The sequence below is a fragment of the Phyllopteryx taeniolatus genome, chromosome 7 (genome assembly GCF_024500385.1).
Source record: "Phyllopteryx taeniolatus isolate TA_2022b chromosome 7, UOR_Ptae_1.2, whole genome shotgun sequence".
NCBI classification, from domain to species: domain Eukaryota; kingdom Metazoa; phylum Chordata; class Actinopteri; order Syngnathiformes; family Syngnathidae; genus Phyllopteryx; species Phyllopteryx taeniolatus.
This window is the reverse complement of record NC_084508.1, coordinates 13,567,517-13,585,752: the sequence shown is the minus strand read 5'-3', so window position 1 is coordinate 13,585,752 and position 18,236 is coordinate 13,567,517. Positions and strand designations below refer to the sequence as shown.

The 18,236-nt window shown below is 42.6% G+C and overlaps 1 protein-coding gene across 1 annotated transcript; it reads right to left on the bottom strand.

Moving 5' to 3' along the window:
* Nucleotides 1–161: 161 nt before the first annotated feature.
* On the bottom strand, nt 162–5,130 carry si:ch211-212d10.2 (uncharacterized protein LOC557710 homolog). The gene is made up of 3 exons (XM_061779763.1): nt 4,582–5,130; nt 2,293–2,408; nt 162–1,867 (listed from the first exon to the last, which is right to left on the bottom strand). The coding sequence occupies exons 1-3, from the start codon at nt 4,769–4,771 to the stop codon at nt 1,769–1,771; spliced, it is 405 nt and encodes a 134-aa protein (XP_061635747.1). The 5' UTR covers nt 4,772–5,130; the 3' UTR covers nt 162–1,768.
* Nucleotides 5,131–18,236: the final 13,106 nt, after the last annotated feature.

Sequence of the window (18,236 nt, the reverse complement as noted above, 5' to 3'; positions counted from 1 at the left end):
TGTCTTCGGTGTGCTCCAGGGTATATACTGCATGATGCCTTGGAAATTCTTTTGTACTCTGTTACTGCATAATAACTTTGAAGAATGCGATCCCTCTGATTGTGTGGAAGCTCTCTGTGGAGCATGACTTGTGCTGTAAGAAAGATGTGACTACAAAAATGTCAGGGTAATCCAATTACCAAGAGCATGCAGGCCACAACAAGCCTGCTTTTATATGCTTGGCAGTTTTTTAATCAATTCAAATTTGGCAGGATTATTAACAACACTTCTCTGTGGTGTGTCAAATTTACAAGACATTTTTATTTTGACTTTTCATAGACTTCAAGACAGCTGGTGCCCCAACACTGGCAGGATGAAGTAAGGGGTGCCTGGTTTAAAAAAAAGTTCGGGAAAGACTATTAAATAAAACAATCAATTTTATGCATCTACACAATTTAACACCATGTCAATTGTGTGTACCCATCACGGATGATTAATAAAGCCCACAGCAAGACCTGAAATGCTCACTCAAGTGAGGTTTATCCAATGAAATTATGATTGTAATAAAACAGGGAGGAAGGGCACCAACAAAATATAGCAACTGCACGCGCAGCTAAAGATAAGAAAAAAACCATACACAACCGGTGAATTATTTTTTTTCTGTCAATGATTCATTAGCGGTTGAGAACCTTCCCATGGTGCCATTCAAACCAGCCTTAAATCCCACTACATCAGTAGAATAGTTTATTAAAAAAAAAAAAAAAAAAAAAGGTCATCATTTTCAAAGACAGAGAACCTTATTAAGGTCAATTTGGAAGGGGACATGTGGGCTTTGTGACATCAGTGAATGTCTTCTTTAAAGGCCACAGGTCTCCTGGCAAATCATAGTAGTGGGGAAGAAGGCAATAATCATTGGACTTGAAGGGACAGAGACAGTCCGAGTTACAGCGAACATCCCTTAATTTATCACACATCATTTATTTCATCAGAAAGATTTAGAAAAATGCACACAAAATGTTTGGCATTATAATGATAATTTAACATTATTATTTACTAATAAAGAAAATCACAACAAAGATTACCATCTCCTCTAGAACAATGTAACTACACTCATCTTCAATTCAATGTGAATGCAAACGAACATCCATGTTTGGTACATTGAAGAGTTACATAATTGCCCATAAGTCTGAATGATTGTTCTTCTACATACCCTGCAATTGGCCACCATTCCAGGGCGTACCCCACCTCTCGCCCAAAGTCAGCTGTGATAGGTTCTAGCTCACCCCAATGCGGATAAGTACAACAGAAAATGGATGGATGGATGGATGGATACACACTCACCCAGAATATACTCTAACCTCAGGTTACTTGTTAAGTAGCTGAGGCAGTTATGGTCCAGATATGAGGTAAAAACACAAATCATCAACTGGAAAAACAATTTTGAATCCATCATTGTCTGTGGCAGTTGAGAACAGTAAAATATTTTTCTTCTGCACAGAGTTCAAGTTTTGTTCAAGTGTTTTTTTTAAGTTTAGCAAAAGGTTTTTCTGTCTATATGAAGCAATGTCTTGATGTCTCCTTCAGACAATTGCCTGATATCATCGTTTGATTTTACTTGCAATCAAAGTACAATGTCTGGGTAACTGACAGATAAGGCTTAGGAATGCTTTCAGACGGCTGGGCTTTGCGGGAAAAAGTCTTATAAATAGCCCCGAATGTGCTCGCTACCGGCAGGACGTCCCGTAATCAGTGACTTGGCGTCCCGGCCAGGAGGATGGAAGGTTGAAGCTCAGTTCTTGTGATGGACAGGAAACGGCTGCAAGGAGAGACAGCTTGCGTGCTTCACGTACACGTCACCATCCTCCAGCTTGACTTCATGCACTTGTTGCTGAACCAGTGGAAACATCAAGACATTAGACCATGGGTGTCAAACTCAAGGCCGGGGGCCAGATGCGGCCCGCCACATCATTTTATGTGGCGCGCGAAAGCAAATCATGCTCGTCAACTTCTGTGATTTTTGCTAGAATTTGTACCCAAATTCCAAATTGTCATAATAATAAACAATAATGTTGAGATATTGCATTTTTCTGTTACCAAACCCTTCTTCTACAGTAACTTAAGCAATACTCGAACAAACTTTTATCCTTGTCTTCTGTTTTCAATACTAGTTATCCCTCAATTTGTTGTGTAATGGTTACAGCACAAATGACACGCATCAAGGTTTCATGCATATTTATCTACCATGTCCAACATTTGAGGGTTCATACCTTGAGTAAAATTGTTTTACGCTTATATCTTGCTTTCATTACTGACCTTCAATGAGGTCCCCGACTTCCCGGTCCTGAGGTCAAAGTCGTAGTCATGCCATGGACAGAAGACTCTCAGAATTCCATCCCCCTCCTCGATGTCCCCCTCACACAAAGGACCTCCTGGGAAAGACAGATGTTTATTAGGCTACCATATTGCTTTATTAAAGGTCCCATATTTTGGATAGTTAGACCTCCATAGAGCGTCTCTCTCAGAATCAGAATCATCTTTATTTGCCAAGTATGTCCAAAACACACAAGGAATTTGTCTCCGGTAGTTGGAGCCGCTCTAGTACAACAGACAGTCAATTTACAGAACACTTTGGAGACATAAAGACATTGACAAAAAATAATTGTGCGAAAAGATGCAGAGTCCTCTCGCACTTAGAGCAGTTCGAATGACTAATATTGCAATAGTCCGGTGCAATGACTATTGTGCAAAGGGCGCTGAGACTTCAAGGAGTGTATGTGGTTTAAAGTGACGAGTAGTGCGATAATCTGGGACAATGTTGGTTGTGCAAAAGTTACAGATACTCCTCAATCAGTGTGCAAATGGAGCAGATGCTATTCTGGCATGAGTGGCCAGTATATGCAAATAGTGCAGCATGGCGAGGCAACTACAGTGAGTGCACCGTAGACTTACTGTAGTATAAAAGTGTCAATTTCATTTTTAAAAGACACTTGTACTAGTATCCAGAAAAGGCTCCCATGACAGCTAGTTTGACCCACTTTTGAATCCGCTTTGGCCATATTTGGCTAAGACCGCACTCTTTCCTCTGGTTGCCTCTGTGTAGAAGACCTAACCCTCACTACTTGTGAGAGCACACGTGTTTGTTATGTTGACAGCGCTGACTTTGGAAGGAGGGGTAGGCGGAGATCTTCGCTAGTGACGTAGATAAACTTGAGAAATTCGAATGACCTGATTTCAGGCCTCTCGGCAGAAAAACGTCTGGAACTCAGGAATGCATAGATGATTTTCATTCCTATTTCATGTTTACTTAGGCACCACAGAGCCAATATAACATTCATAGTATAAGTAGTAAAACTGATTCTGGACTTTCAGATCCCACTGAAATTATGACCTGTATTTTATTTCTGTTATTTCAATAAGAAAATACTTTCCCTTGTGTTGTTTTCATTGTGGAGACGACTGTAACAGTGAATGAATCAATCTATCTGGACTATGAACAAACCGGTGCTGAAAAAAAACCTGAATGCCGAGTCAGAATGTTTGGATTCGAATCAAAACAAATCAAAGAATATCAAATTATGACAACAGCTGCAATATTGCCACACCGCATTTACTTCCTTTGTTTACAGCCGCTGCCATTTTGACTTACTGAGCATGTGCATATGCACAGTTTTACAGTAGCTACTGTACTCATGCAGCTGATCATAGAGCACGAATGCACCTAACAGTCTCCCCCGAGACGCTAATCTCTGCGGAACGAGGTGTCCGAGGACCTGCACGGATGTTTATATCTGTGACCGTGGCCGAATGAATCAGAGAAAGTTGTGCAAGATTAATTCAAAACTTCGTGGCATATGATTGCTCGCGGCTAACTAGCGGCTGATGTTATCAGCCAGCGTGGATTTACGGATTTTACACCACAGAGACGGGTGTAAAACAGACCACGCCCATGATACGACGAGGGATCCTGGTTAAAGTAAGCCATTTGACATTAAAAATAAGCGTTTTGGTAACCTCTTTTTGACAGTTGCTAAATGTGTACCTTCCTTCTCGTGTTGACAAAATCTGCGACCCCACCCATAAAAGTTGCCAGGATGTACCCATGGGGCTATACATAGTTGAAAAAAAATCCGACTTTCATTTCTTTGACAGTGATATCTTTATTTTGTCATAGTACAAGGAGTAAGATTCAATTGTGATGCGCTAGTCATTTGTTACTGTCAAAGAGAATAGTAATTGGGGATCCAACATGCCATCTATCTATCTCTGTTCGCTCTCTCTCTTCTCTCTCTCCAAAATTTGGACAATTGAATGAAAATACAGTGCATAGTGTATAGTTTTATTTATTTATTTTTTTTAAAGACTGTAGGACTTTTATTTTGGTTTGCTGTGATGCATTCTGACAGAGGATTTCAAGAGACTTTTACTTTGAAATGCCACGTCAGAATGAAATAATAATAATAATAAAACCTAAACGTCACATTTTACTTTGAAATCCGCTTTGACAACGGGGAGGGGAAAAAATAGCCCGCTGTAACCAAGACGTGGCTTTTAAGACGAGCTTTTATTTTATTTGTATTATTATTTATTTTTTATTTTTTTTACCGGAGTGTGCACAGCGGGCATCCATGGCGAAGAACTCCCCCTTGACGAAGAAGAGGCACACGTCCGACTGCCGGCCGAGGGAGGAGTGCACCAGGCGGCACCTCTTGGCGGAAAGCTCCGAGGCTGCGCCGATGAGTCTCCACGCGACGCCCCTCGCGTTTCCTTCTCCCTCTCCGGGGGATGAAGCCATTTTAAAAAAAAACGGCGTCGCTTGCTCCCTTAATGTTATAACGTCGCACTAATCTGCATTTCCACCTTCATTTGTCGTGTTTCGTTGGCCTTTTACAAAGGCCGAGTGCCTCACAACAGGAATTCCCATTGTCGCGCGTGCACGCGCACGGTGCTCGTGGTTGTCATTTCCTGTCCATTTGCTCACATGGACGTAATATGCGTATTAATAATATCAAAAAAAAAACAACAAATTCTCATTTTTATTTGGATCTGCTCCATCAGTTAATAAATCCTGTTAGTAGTTGAACAAGGAAACAAAACTGCTTGATGACTAGATGAGCAGGAAGGTTTTTGTAGTCGATGCGAATGATGACAGCCAAGTCGGTGGCCGACTAGTTAGAGCGTCAGCCTCACAGTTCTGAGGTGCGGGGTTCAATCCCCGTCCCCGCCTGTGTGGAGTTTGCATGTTCTCCCCGTGCCTGCGTGGGTTTTCTCCGGGCACTCCGGTTTCCTCCCACATCCCAAAAACATGCATTAATTGGTGACTCTAAATTGCCCGTAGGCATGACTGTGAGTGCGAATGGTTGTTTGTTTCTATGTGCCCTGCGATTGGCTGGCAACCAGTTCAGGGTGTACCCCGTCTCCTGCCCGATGACAGCTGGGATAGGCTCCAGCACGCCCGCGACCCTAGTGAGGAGAAGCGGCTCAGAAAATGGATGGATGAATATATTATATATATATCCCTTTTTTGCACCACAGACCCTTTTCATAAGACATAGTTTGACAGACCGGTAAAGAAACAAATATTTAAATGAAGGATTGAAAATACAACTCAACGTTACGCTGAAGAATAAGAATTTTTATTGTGAACATGCATTTTTCCTCTGTATTAATCCCATCACAGTTGTGAACACAGCAAACAGTTCAGGGTATCGCTGCCTTCCTCAAGGACACTGCAACTGTGGGTCTGGGAGATGTTGGAGGTGGATACTCCTTAGCTGCATTCTCTCAAGGTCTGTCCATACTTGATGGAACTGACATCTTTTTCCCACACTGACACAGTTGATTTTAGTTGATAAAATTGAAGAAATTAGCGTTGGAAGCAACAGAAAATTGGATTAATGCGAGCAGTTCGATGGCTTTTCCAGTTGCAGGATCCAAGCATGAACAACACACGGACAACAGCGGATACACACATATATAAATTCCGTTCTTACAAGCACTGAAACGGAATAAATAGTAGTAAAACTGAACAGTAATTTAGAGCATTAGTCCATTCATTAGCAAATTCCTGATTTAAGATATCATCCATCCAGTTTTCTATACTAAATATCCTCATTAAGGGTGCCGGGCGTGCTGGGGCCTATCCCAGCTGACTCTGGACGGGAGGCGGGTTACACCCTGGACTGGTTGCCAGCCAATCGCAGGGCACCTATAAACAAACAACCATTCACACTCACATTCACACCTACGGGCAATTTAGAGTCTTCAATTAACCTACCATGCATGTTTTTAGGATGTGGGAGAAAACCACGGGAAGAACATGCAAACACACAGGCAAGGCCGGATTTGAACTCGGGTCCTCAGAACTGTGAGGCAAAAGTGCTAACGATTCGTCCACCGTGCAAATGACTAGTATCAATACGTTTTGCATGTTGGGTAAAAGATGTGACGTTTGACATTTGTTTTAAAAGCTGATCCTTCATTATTTGTGTGCGCGCATTGTCTGAGGTTGCTCGAAATAGGTTTGCAGAGTACGAATAAAAACAACTACGAACATATTGATGAAGCACAGCTGTCCGCACGATTTAAGCACAAAGTCGTGCATACGCACGATCAGTGAACGAGGCCCAATGTTCTTTTACGTGTTCAAAAGTGTAAGTATGAGTCTAATCTCAAACAAAAACAAAAATCATGTTTGAGACAACAGTAGAATGGCACATGACCAGAGAGAGCCAACCACAACCTTCGGCTTTAGAAGGAGGTGGCTATTTTTCAAATGTAACTAAAACTGTAATCATGGAAATTACCAAAAGAAACTGTTATTGAACTAAACATTTTTCTCCCAGTAAAGTAAGGCATTACAATTACATACATTTTGTAATGAAATTACATAACTTTGTGTCATGTAATAAATTACTCGCCACACTGTGTATGAAGATTGTCTTGAATTGTTGTTCATACATTTTGCTGCCTCACAGAATATTAAGAATTTGGCAGATTATCTTTCGCCAGCAACGGTAGCTGACGGGTGAGTCGAAAGCCTTCTGATTATTGGCCGATTGGAAGACGAGATGCCCAAAACACGTGATTTGCGATTAGTCGACTTCAAACTCTAAACTTTCAGGCGGAGTAGTAAAGTCGACTCGTCAACTAATTGACTAGTCCAACCCCTAATGGTTATTACAGTTGCCTCACAGTCGAGAGGTTCTGGGTTTGAATCTTTGAAAATTGAAAATTCACTCATGGATGGCTAGACACTTCGCCCAAAGTTAGCTGGGCTAGGTTCCATCTTTACCACGACCCATAATGAGGACAAGCGTGTGAGTGATGAACAATGAAATCTGTACCGCGCTCAACCATGCTTGATGTCTAAAGTTTGGATTGTTTGAATAGGCAGGGGAGGGAGGGAGACGTTACTGTCCATCAACATGGTATGGTACAATCGTCTCATGTGAGAACTTTCTTGGTGGAGTTAACAGATAAAAACTGCAATGGCATTCAGTTGAGCACAGACAAAACCAAAATAGGTTTCTACCTTTTGCATGTGTCTGAATTTTGTCATTACCATTCATTCAGTGAGAAATTGAAGTAAGGTGGCCAGACCTGACCTCCTTGATGGAGGTAATGATCAATACATACCAACTCCCTGACTGCAGCGACTACTTTGGGAAACAGCTGGTGCAGAAATCAAAGCAGACATCAGCCAAAACAAACGCTCATGCGGAACTTTGCACACCCGCCACCGGTCACAACCCAAATGCTGAGCCTGCTGCCGCTGATCAGAAGTGCACATGTTGCATTATTACACGCACACAGACCCTTTCCTGTTCCCTGGTGGAGGTCAGTCAGTGACACGGAAAGGCTTTCCCGGTGGCCTGCTCAGATAAACTGGCCCGAGTGGCAAAGAGTGAGGTAAATATGGAAACATTAGTTATTCAAAATGTAATTGTGGATATACAAACATAAAGCCTGTTATTGTTCTGTTGATGGCAGGCTTGCGTTTGAGGGGGTTTAACTTTCCACAGCGCGGCTTAACATCACAGTTGTTTTGGAGCTCTGCGTCTTCTGTTGAGCCTCACTGTCAAATATTTTTTCACTGGGAAAGCATTTTTTTTCCAAATAATACTTGACCCAATAGAGCAAAACTAACCTCTTGAAGATGCAGCCTGTTAAAGGAAATCAGCCATGTGAGACAAAATCAACCACTTTAATCTTCCAATGACTGTAATAAATCCTTCACTGTGCATTCAAAGTAAAACTAAATCACTTTAAATCCATTTTTACTCATTTCCCCACCACAAATGTGTTTGGTGTTGGTGGCCAGAGTGCAGGCCTGACCGCTATTGCCAAGACAGCTGTCAGTAGACTGATGCATAACAGAGACGGCTTTTTGGACTGCGAGAAAGCAACCTGTGCAGCTGGAGTGCAGTCAAAATCTGAATGCTGCTTCAATATGGACCGTGTTTACGTGGTCAACCAGCCACATTGTGCGAAATGACTAATATCAATATGAACAATCGTGCATGGGTGAGGTTTGATACATGAGGTCTGTGGACATACTTACAGTATGTCACCCGCATCTATCACCAGCTCATATTGTATTTACGTAATCATGTTGTCTTTTGCCACACCGGCCAAGAGGTGTGACAATACTCCAGTCACGCACAGAAGGCTCAATTAATGCAATAAATGCTACAGGATTGAAAATGTAAATCCTCGGTGGCCATAATGACACATTCAAAAAAAGAAATAATAATAATCTATTCTTTTCACATATATAGGTTGAATTTCTCTTATTTTATAATCTCATTAAGTTCCTCATGAAGTTGAGTGTTGCTTGTGTTAACATCTGACATCTCCATCTAGGCTTTCCGGTGAAGTGGAGTGAAATATCATTTAGTGATTTAGTGAAGAGTGAGACACAAATCATTGTGACTCACCACATTACTGCAGAAAAGCCTTGAAAAAAGAATAAAACATTTAGCAAACAATGAAAAACATCTGCATTGGTTGGCTTCAATGGCGCAGATTAGACACAATTTATACAATCCTGCTCAATTTGGAAACGCACCAGACATGTTTTTTTCCCCATAAATGTATTACATGTTGGACGTGATCAAGCTGCTTGAAGAGAGCTGAGAAAAGAAAAAAACCTACATTGGTTTGTCATTGGCAATTAGCAAACATGTTGGGCAATAAATTAAATGATTGTTCAGACAGAAAACAAAAACAATTATACTAAGATAAAAATCGGAGAGATGGTGTTGCGGGAAAACTGAATCAACACATGCTTGATGGGAATAATAAAACAGCACGATATTGAGGACATCCCGGAATGATCACGAGAGTGCTGCGCAACTACTTGCGGTAATACGAGCTGTAGACAAGCCATTTACTTTGTAATGATAACAGTTTAGACAGCAATTTGGGCCTGATCTCATTACTTTGTTGACTACAACCCAGCAACCACACAAAGGTGTCTCTTTAACTTAATCAGCAGGGGCCATTTGAGGACCAGACCTTCAGGTGGACAAAAGAAATTCAAGCACAAAAACTCAACCTGGTTGCTTAACTCCAATTGTGTAACTGTGGTCCCGGTCTTAACATCTTTCAGAACCATATGAAAAAGAAAAAAATTCCAGGGTCAAACTGTTTCAATCCTAAAACCTTTATTAAGTGTGGAGTTGATTTTAAGTAACATCATTAACCGTCTTACAAGTGTATACAGTACATAAGTTAACCATTGTATACAAAAGTTAGCCACTTTTAGCAAATGTAAAGACAATAACAAAAACTTAACTCTATGACTAACGACGGGAATTACACATAAAGTTCATTCTAGTCGCAGATACACACAACGCATCTCACGCTTTTCTTAATAGTTGCATGAATTGCTTCATTGTAAAAATACTGCACCACTGCAATAATTCATCATCATTATCATCATCATCGACATGTACGTACAGGTACTGTAAACTGTGTATGTGTGTGCTTAGCTGTAAGCTGTTTACTGTACTCTATTTTAAGATGTGCCCGAAGATGATTTGTAAGAGTTTGAAATGCTATTATAGTGTTTTGGTTTCTTAAATGTGCGAAGCCTACAGTGAAAACAGTCAAAAAGTGGACAAATGAAGCCAAGATGGAACTTCAAAGCTGTTTAGACTGCACAGACTGGAGTGTCTTTGAAAATTCAGCTGGCAGCCTGGATGAATATACGGACACTGTCACATCCTATATCAGTTTCTCTGAAGAGGTCTGTGTACCAACAAAATCATTTCGCACATTCAACAACAATAAGCCATGGTTCACTGCTAAACTTAAGCAGCTTCGCCAAGCTAAGGAGGACGCATATCAGAGCGGGAAAGGGCCCTGTATAATCGAGCTAGAAACCAGCTGACTAAAGAAATTAACATTGCAAAGAGGATCTATACAGCAAAGTTGGAAAATAAGTTTAGCGCAAACGACTCTAAATCAGTCTGGCATGCATTCCAATCGCTGACTAATTACAAGCGACAATCCCCCCAAGCTGAGAACAATAGCACACTAGCCAACGACTTGAATACCTTCTACTGCAGATTTGAAAAGGACAGTTTCACACCACACACCCACCCGGCCGCACCCGCGACCACAATCACACCTCTGACCTCTGCGTTAACCATCCATGAACAGGATGTGAGACGCATCTTCAAACAACAAAAGATTAACAAAGCGGCAGGCCCGGACCACGTGTCCCCATCCTGCCTCAAAGTCTGCGCGGACCAGCTCGCTCCAGTCTTCACTCAGATCTTCCACAGATCTCTGGAAATGTGCGAAGTTCCATCCTGTTTCAAACGCTCCACCATCATTCCAGTCCCCAAGAAACCTGCAATCTCAGGTCTGAATGACTACAGGCCTGTTGCTTTGACATCTGTGGTCATGAAGTCCTTTGAACGTCTCGTGCTGAACCACCTCAAGAGTGTTACAGGTCCCCTGCTGGACCCCCTGCAGTTTGCCTACCAAGCGAACAGATCTGCGGATGATGCAGTCAACATGGGACTGCACTAGAACACCTCGACAGTGCAGGGACCTACGCGAGGATCCTGTTCGTGGACTTCAGCTCAGCGTTCAACACCATCATCCCTGAACTCCTTTCATCCAAGCTTCTCCAGCTCAGCGTCTCACCTGCCATCTGCCAGTGGATTTACAGCTTTCTGACGGGCAGGACACAGCAGGTCAGGCTGGGGGAGGCCACCTCATCCATACGCAGCATCAGCACTGGGGCGCCCAAAGGTTGTGTCCTCTCTCCGCTGCTCTTCTCTCTCTACACGAACGACTGCACCTCAGCGAACCCGACTGTCAAACTCCTGAAGTTTGCAGATGACACCACTGTCATCGGCCTCATCAAGGACGGTGACGAGTCTGCATATCGACAGGAAGCGGAGCGGCTGGAGCTGTGGTGCGGCCGACACAACCTGGAGCTGAACACGCTCAAGACTGTAGAGATGATCGTGGACTTCAGGAGGCATCCTTCGCCACAGCTGCCCCTCACGTTGTCCAGCTGCCTTGTGTCAACCGTCGAGACCTTCAAGTTCCTGGGAATTACAATCTCCCCTGACCTGAAGTGGGCGACCAACATCAACTCCGTCCTCAAAAAGGCCCAGCAGAGGATGTACTTCCTGCGGCTTCTGAGAAAGCACGGCCTGCCACCGGAGCTGCTGAGACAGTTCTACACAGCGGTCATCGAATCAGTCCTGTGTTCTTCCATCACAGTCTGGTTTGGTGCTGCTACAAAAAAGGACAAACTCCGACTGCAACGGACAATCAAAACTGCTGAAAGGATTGTCGGTACCCCCCTACCCACCCTTGAGGACTTGCACGCTGCCAGAACTAAGACAAGGGCGTGAAAAATCCTCTCGGACCCTCCACACTCCGGTCACCAGCTCTTCCAGCTCCTTCCCTCAGGTAGGCGCTACCGATCAATGCAAACTAGAACTAGTAGACATTCCAACAGCTTCTTCCCTCTTGCAATCAACCTCTTAAACAGCTAACCTATAATTCCATTACAACAAGGTGGCAATTTTTTGACTTGAGTTCGTTGTCACATTTCTGTGGGGCCAATTATGTATTACTCGTGTACTTGCTGTAGTTGTCTCGCCAGAAAATAATTAAAAAGGTCTTATAACACTAGATAAAATAAGATAAGATACGATAAGATAAGATGAGCCGCCTCATGATCACAAACAAATTACCTGGAACAACAAGGTAACAACAACATTGAACCACCTCCTACTTCACGTCTTCAAGCACTATTTGCATATACTGGCCACTCATGCCAGAGTAGCATCTGCTCCATTTGCACACTGTTTGAGGAGTATCTGTAATATTTGCACAACCATTGTCCCAGATTATCGCACTACTCGTCACTTTAAACCGCATACACTCCTTGAAGTCTCAGCGCCCTTTGCACAATGGTCATTGCACCGGACTATTGCGATATTAGTCATTCAAACTGCTCTAAGGGCTGGAGGACTCTGCATCTTTTTGCACAATTGTTTTTTGTCAATGTCTTTATGTCTCCAAAGTGTTCTGTAAATTGACTGTCTGTTGTACTAGAGCGGCTCCAACTACCGGAGACAAATTCCTTGTGTGTTTTGGACATACTTGGCAAATAAAGATGATTCTGATTCTGATCATTTGTGGTACATCTATGGTTTACACTATTCCATCCATCCATCCATTTTCTGAGCCGCTTCTCCTCACTAGGGTCGCGGGCGTGCTGGAGCCTATCCCAGCTGTCATCGGGCAGGAGGCGGGGTACACCCTGAACTGGTTGCCAGCCAATCGCAGGGCACATAGAAACAAACAACCATTCGCACTCACAGTCATGCCTACGGGCAATTTAGAGTCTCCAATTAATGCATGTTTTTGGGATGTGGGAGGAAACCGGAGTGCCTGGAGAAAACCCACGCAGGCACGGGGAGAACATGCAAACTCCACACAGGCGGGGCCGGGGATTGAACCCGGGTCATCAGAACTGTGAGGCTGACGCTCTAACCAGTCGTCCACCGTGCTGCCGGTTTACACTATTAATAGAGGCAATTCATATCACTTTCAATCAGTGATTTGTCAAAATTCACTATTGGTGGTCAAGCTCGGTCCCTATTCCCTTCACTGTAATGCCCACTGGAATAGGAGCAAGTAAGAAGTAGAAACTTAAGAAAATAAAACCAATAATCATCCGACTGGCTCCTGCCAATGATCTCTAACTATGATGACACTGATACGGTAGAGAAGAATATCCTTTCAGAAAAGTTTAAAGAAGAAGCCAACGGAAAAAGCAAACCAAACACAAGGTAATCCTTTGATGCTGGCTGAAGTGAGGGCTACTGAGATGCGTTTTTTCATCATCTTTATTGAACATAGCAAAAAGGTGCAGCAAATGTAAGATGAAAACGCTAGAATCAGAATCAGGTTAATTGGCCAAGTTAAAACACACAATGAATTTGTCTCCCGTAGGTGGAGCTCATCTAGTACTACAGCAAACAAGCATTAAAACCCGAGTATGGAGAGTCATTGAGGGATGTAAGATACCAAAAGAAGAAGTACATCCATTGCTGGGCCTTTTTAAAAACACAGAGACACATTGTATCTTGTTAACAGGAAGGCCTCAGGTGTCTTTTGTTCCATGGACATTACACATTGGGGGCGTCAGAAACCAGTATTACATGGTATGAATTGTGTTTCGACCTTTCTGCACTCATTTTCTGGCGATGAACTGACCACAAGCAACAGCCATTAGACACTCTGATACACAGGGACAGCTCACAACATCACACAGCCGCAATATAAAAGTGTTGGCAGACTGAATGGTTTCCTTTTCTTTTTGAAACCAGAAAGCTGCTTGAGGGAAGGGAAAAATCAGTGAAACATGAGATCGTCATTCGCCAAATTGTATCCTGGGTTTTGGAAAGTTGGACTAAACAAGACAATGACCAGGCCTTTTGCTGCTAATTGGCTTTCAATTAGGTATCGGTTGTATGATTGATTTTCTTCTTTTAAAGGGGACATATGATGCAATTTTTCCACAAATTCCCAGGTGTCTTTAAATGTTTATCTGACATTTCACTTCGGTCAAAATACCCCAAGGATCATGATCAGTTCTCATTCTTGTTTGAATGCAGTGGTCTTTGTGGGGAGCCAGTACCAAGAGACGGAAGAAGAGCCTAAAACTTCGCCCAAAAAAGGAAGTTGCATTTAAGAGACAATATCAGCAGTCCTACTAAATATACGGGTTTATCGCTATTGGTCATTCTTACTCCTGCTCTGGATCATATGTGGCAATAGGCTTGCAAAAGAGCCAATGAAGGCTTCAAAACTGTGTTCTGTGTTAAAATAAAAAAATCAGAGAGACAGCCCCCCCCCCCCCACACAAAAAAAAGAAAAAGCACTAAATATCTTGCTTCAATGGATAACATCCTATGTTTGTAAAGCAAGTTTTTTTTTACCCAATAATGACTGTGACCAAAACAAAATTACAGTAATGTGGACAAAAGTAGCACACTTTGGGTGTCATTGTCTCCCATTACCCAAAGATGGTACCGGCTCGTTGAAGAGAAATAAGTGCAGTCCTCCTACTAATAACAACTACATTCAGCGTAATGGTGAGTTGTAGTTTTAATCATTTGTTTCTTTGCTAGTCCGTCAAAATATTGCTTTATGTGAAACCAGTCCATGATGCAAAATAACCCGGGGACTGCGAATATACAGTAAATAGTGTGTTTACTGTATGTGCCTGTTATCAGAAGCTAACGGTAGTTGCTGACACTAATCTCTGCATCCAACAACATGATCATGATCATGTAAACTGACAGATCTTTGCCCAGGTACAGTACATCACAATTGTGGCAAAATCTTAACGACTTGCTTATATACCCATTTTCTGACATCAGCAGCTTACAAATTTTTTTTTACTAGGTTGTGTAATTTTACACTTGATGATTGCAGGCACTCAGAGACCCAAATAAGTCAGCCAGTAGAGGTGAAGATGGCGTTGATTACTGCTTTGAAATGTTAGTAAAAGCATACACTTCTATACTTCCTCTCCTCCAGGTCAGCCCAATCAACCTGCCAACATATGTGGGTCTTTTTCTCTCCTATTTTAACAATCCTTACCACTTCGGATCTCCACAGGTTCATGTTGAAAGGCCTCAACATTCTGGAAATGTCATACAACTGGGACTTTTGCAGTATAGCCCAATTTGTGGGTATTTTGCTCACACAAAGAGAAGAAAATATGGGCGAGAGGGTGCAAAATTCAGATGTATTTTCCAAACAGTGTTGCTAAGTGAAATACAGCTGACTGGACTCGCATGCATCTTAAACCGCAGAATTTTTTTCTTCTGACTAACATATGCGGGAAAGATAACGTTTTCTCCTTGCGGCACATGGAGGGCATGACACCCATTCTCTGGTTCACTTGCTGCAAAGTCCGCCATGTGTCCGTGACTTCCATCGGATGCTAGATACATTCCTCCCCTTGTGATTTTGTCCACATGCATGATACATCTTGTTTCATCTGAAAATGTCGGCAAGAGGAGGTTTTGAAAGAAGCTTGGAATGATCCATTAACTATGTGATTAAATTGGCATAACACATGTCTCATAGTCTTGTTTAATGATTAGATAAAAAAACCTCTTAAACAACAAAAGAAAAACTGAGTGAAAAGAAATTCCAGGATAAGTCTCTTCCACATTTGTGATCCAATCATATAGGATTAGCTCTCTGGAACTAAAATGAATCAACTACAGATTCCCACATCTTAATCCCTAATGATGAATGGTGATGCTGAACCAGCCCTTAAATGTATGCAGAAAGAAGAAATTCTTTAGGTGAGTCAGCTATGGAACAAGAACCTGCGAGCTCTGATGACATCGGCTTCAAAGCAGCAGAATCATAGCTGAAATCCACCAGGTCGGGAATTCCATCGTAAAACCAGAATGGAGATGCCTCAGGATCGCAGGTGGGAACTCGAGGGAGCCTTTAATCAATGATCCCAAGTTGGAGTCTAAAGCCCTGGTGAAACAGGTTGAAGCTGGACTCTTTGAAAAAAAATGTCAGAACGTGGCCTCTCAGTCCACTGAGACTAACAATAGAGAGGCATTAGGTGTTAGTAAAACGCCCTTGCGCACTGCCTTCTGCTCAATGAGAAACCAGGTGAGCTTCAGCAAATGAGTTGAAGAGGAAGAGGCTGATGGTAGATAGTTAAAGGATTCCCAAAAATATATGAGCAAATAGCTTTTACATTCAAAAACTTTTGGAGTCATGTGATGGGACAAAGCTGCACGTAATACACAAGTAGCGTGACCAACCACGGATGACAGGAAGCGTCCCTGCAATACTTCAATCCTGACATGCAAGTAATTATGTTGCCGCTAGCAGAGCGTGACATTGTGCATTTTGGCTGGATAAAATAAAGACAACACGTCTGACGCAAATCTACTGCCAAGAGAACAACCCGAAGACGCCACTTACGTGACATGGATTCCGGCGTTACGAAATGCAAATTTCAATTAGAGATCTGAAAATAAAAGAGATTATCTGTAGACGGAACACAAAAAGAGCCGACGCAAACTGATTTTTTTGCTGCTTCAATCCTCGGTTTGTAGCAAATCTTATTTTCTCTCTCAGGGATGCCTCAAACCTCAATAATCTGCATTCGTCCCACAGCAGGGCACTTAACTGTACTTCCTGACCTCAGGAAACAAAGCAAGGCTATGATATGAGACAATATTACAGTCTAGGGCACGGGCGATCCGGGGCTTTCTGACAAGGTAAACAAGAATTTCATCTGGGCATGTCTTTTTTAAAATGTTTTTATTAGACACAGGTAATAAAACAGTCTATTTGATTGGAGATACCTTATAGGCTATAAGGTTGTGCGACGTTTCCGTTATTGTTTAGACCGTGGGGACCGTTGGATTTCATCTTTAAATCATCTTTCAGCGTCATGATCCGTTATATCATTTGCTTGAGCCTGTCCTGTTTAATTTAAGGACTCAAGCGAAGAGAGGCCAGGTCTATAAAGGAACACTCGATACATTATGAAAGCAGAGATGGAATCTGTGCTGGCTCACCGCATCCAACCACATCACAGCCCCTCCAGCCAGGCCGTCTCAGTGTGGGACTTAATGGGAATGAGGGGATCCATCCGTCTGGGAAACCGAATATTCAGACACAAAAGGTTGTTGGCTGTTTTTTGTGTCATCTCCCTGGGGAATTATTTGGGGTTCACACAGGTCTAACACATATGTTGCAGCTATTTTTCTGCCTCTGTCAGATATCAGTCAGAGCGTTATCACTGATGTCAATCGCGGATGTACTGTATATTAGTTTGTCTGCTTCAACGCAACCAATGGGAATTACGGTGTGTATTGTGAAAATCGTTTTACTGGGCTAAGTACATACAAACATTCCAAATAACTGCTAAGTCTTATTGTGGAAAGAATGAGTGCAGCTGCCCCTCTCGCTTTCTCTTTCCACTCTTTATTTTTCATCGGTACCAGCCACCTCCATCATCTACACAGCATGTGTGCACCATTTGGCCACTTCATTAGTTTAGAGGATCGACCACTTTGTGCCATTTTCACTCGAATAAAACACATTATCAGCGCAACTTTGCGGAGTTGGTATAATTTAACAAAAGATGACTTTGGCTCCATCTTCATTTTCAGACCAAAAGTTGAATTAAAAAACGGTGGAAAGCTTGTTGAGGAGCGCTTCGTTCACTTTGGTTTAGTGCGCACAAGGGTGCGAAGGTTAGCAATCAAATAAATGTCACTATCAAATGAGAGTTTGTTTTAATCAAAGCAAATCTCGCAGAGTCTGAGTAGAATAAGTCTGTGAACGCAGGGAATACAGTCATCTGCTGTAGTCTTCTGTGTGTTCTATCTGGGAAAGTTCCGTCTGCTACTTCCAATTCAGATAAATCGCACTCGGAAGAAGTGGGTCAGGGCACGAGCTACCTGGTAGGAATTACCTGCACGTGGCACAGGGTATCCTCAGTGTCATTCCCGACTTTCCTTCGAATGGTGAGGTAAGCACCATTGGAGCTGCAGCTCGACACCTAACGAGGTGCTGCATGTCTTTCCAGGCTCAGGCCGGAGGGGGAAGAGGCTCCAGTAATTGTCCAGAAAAGTCGGAAAAGTGAAGGGAAGGTGATCCCAGCGAGTCTGGTTCTTGAACATATATAATCCATGACAATTCCAGAAAGAATGCACGACAAT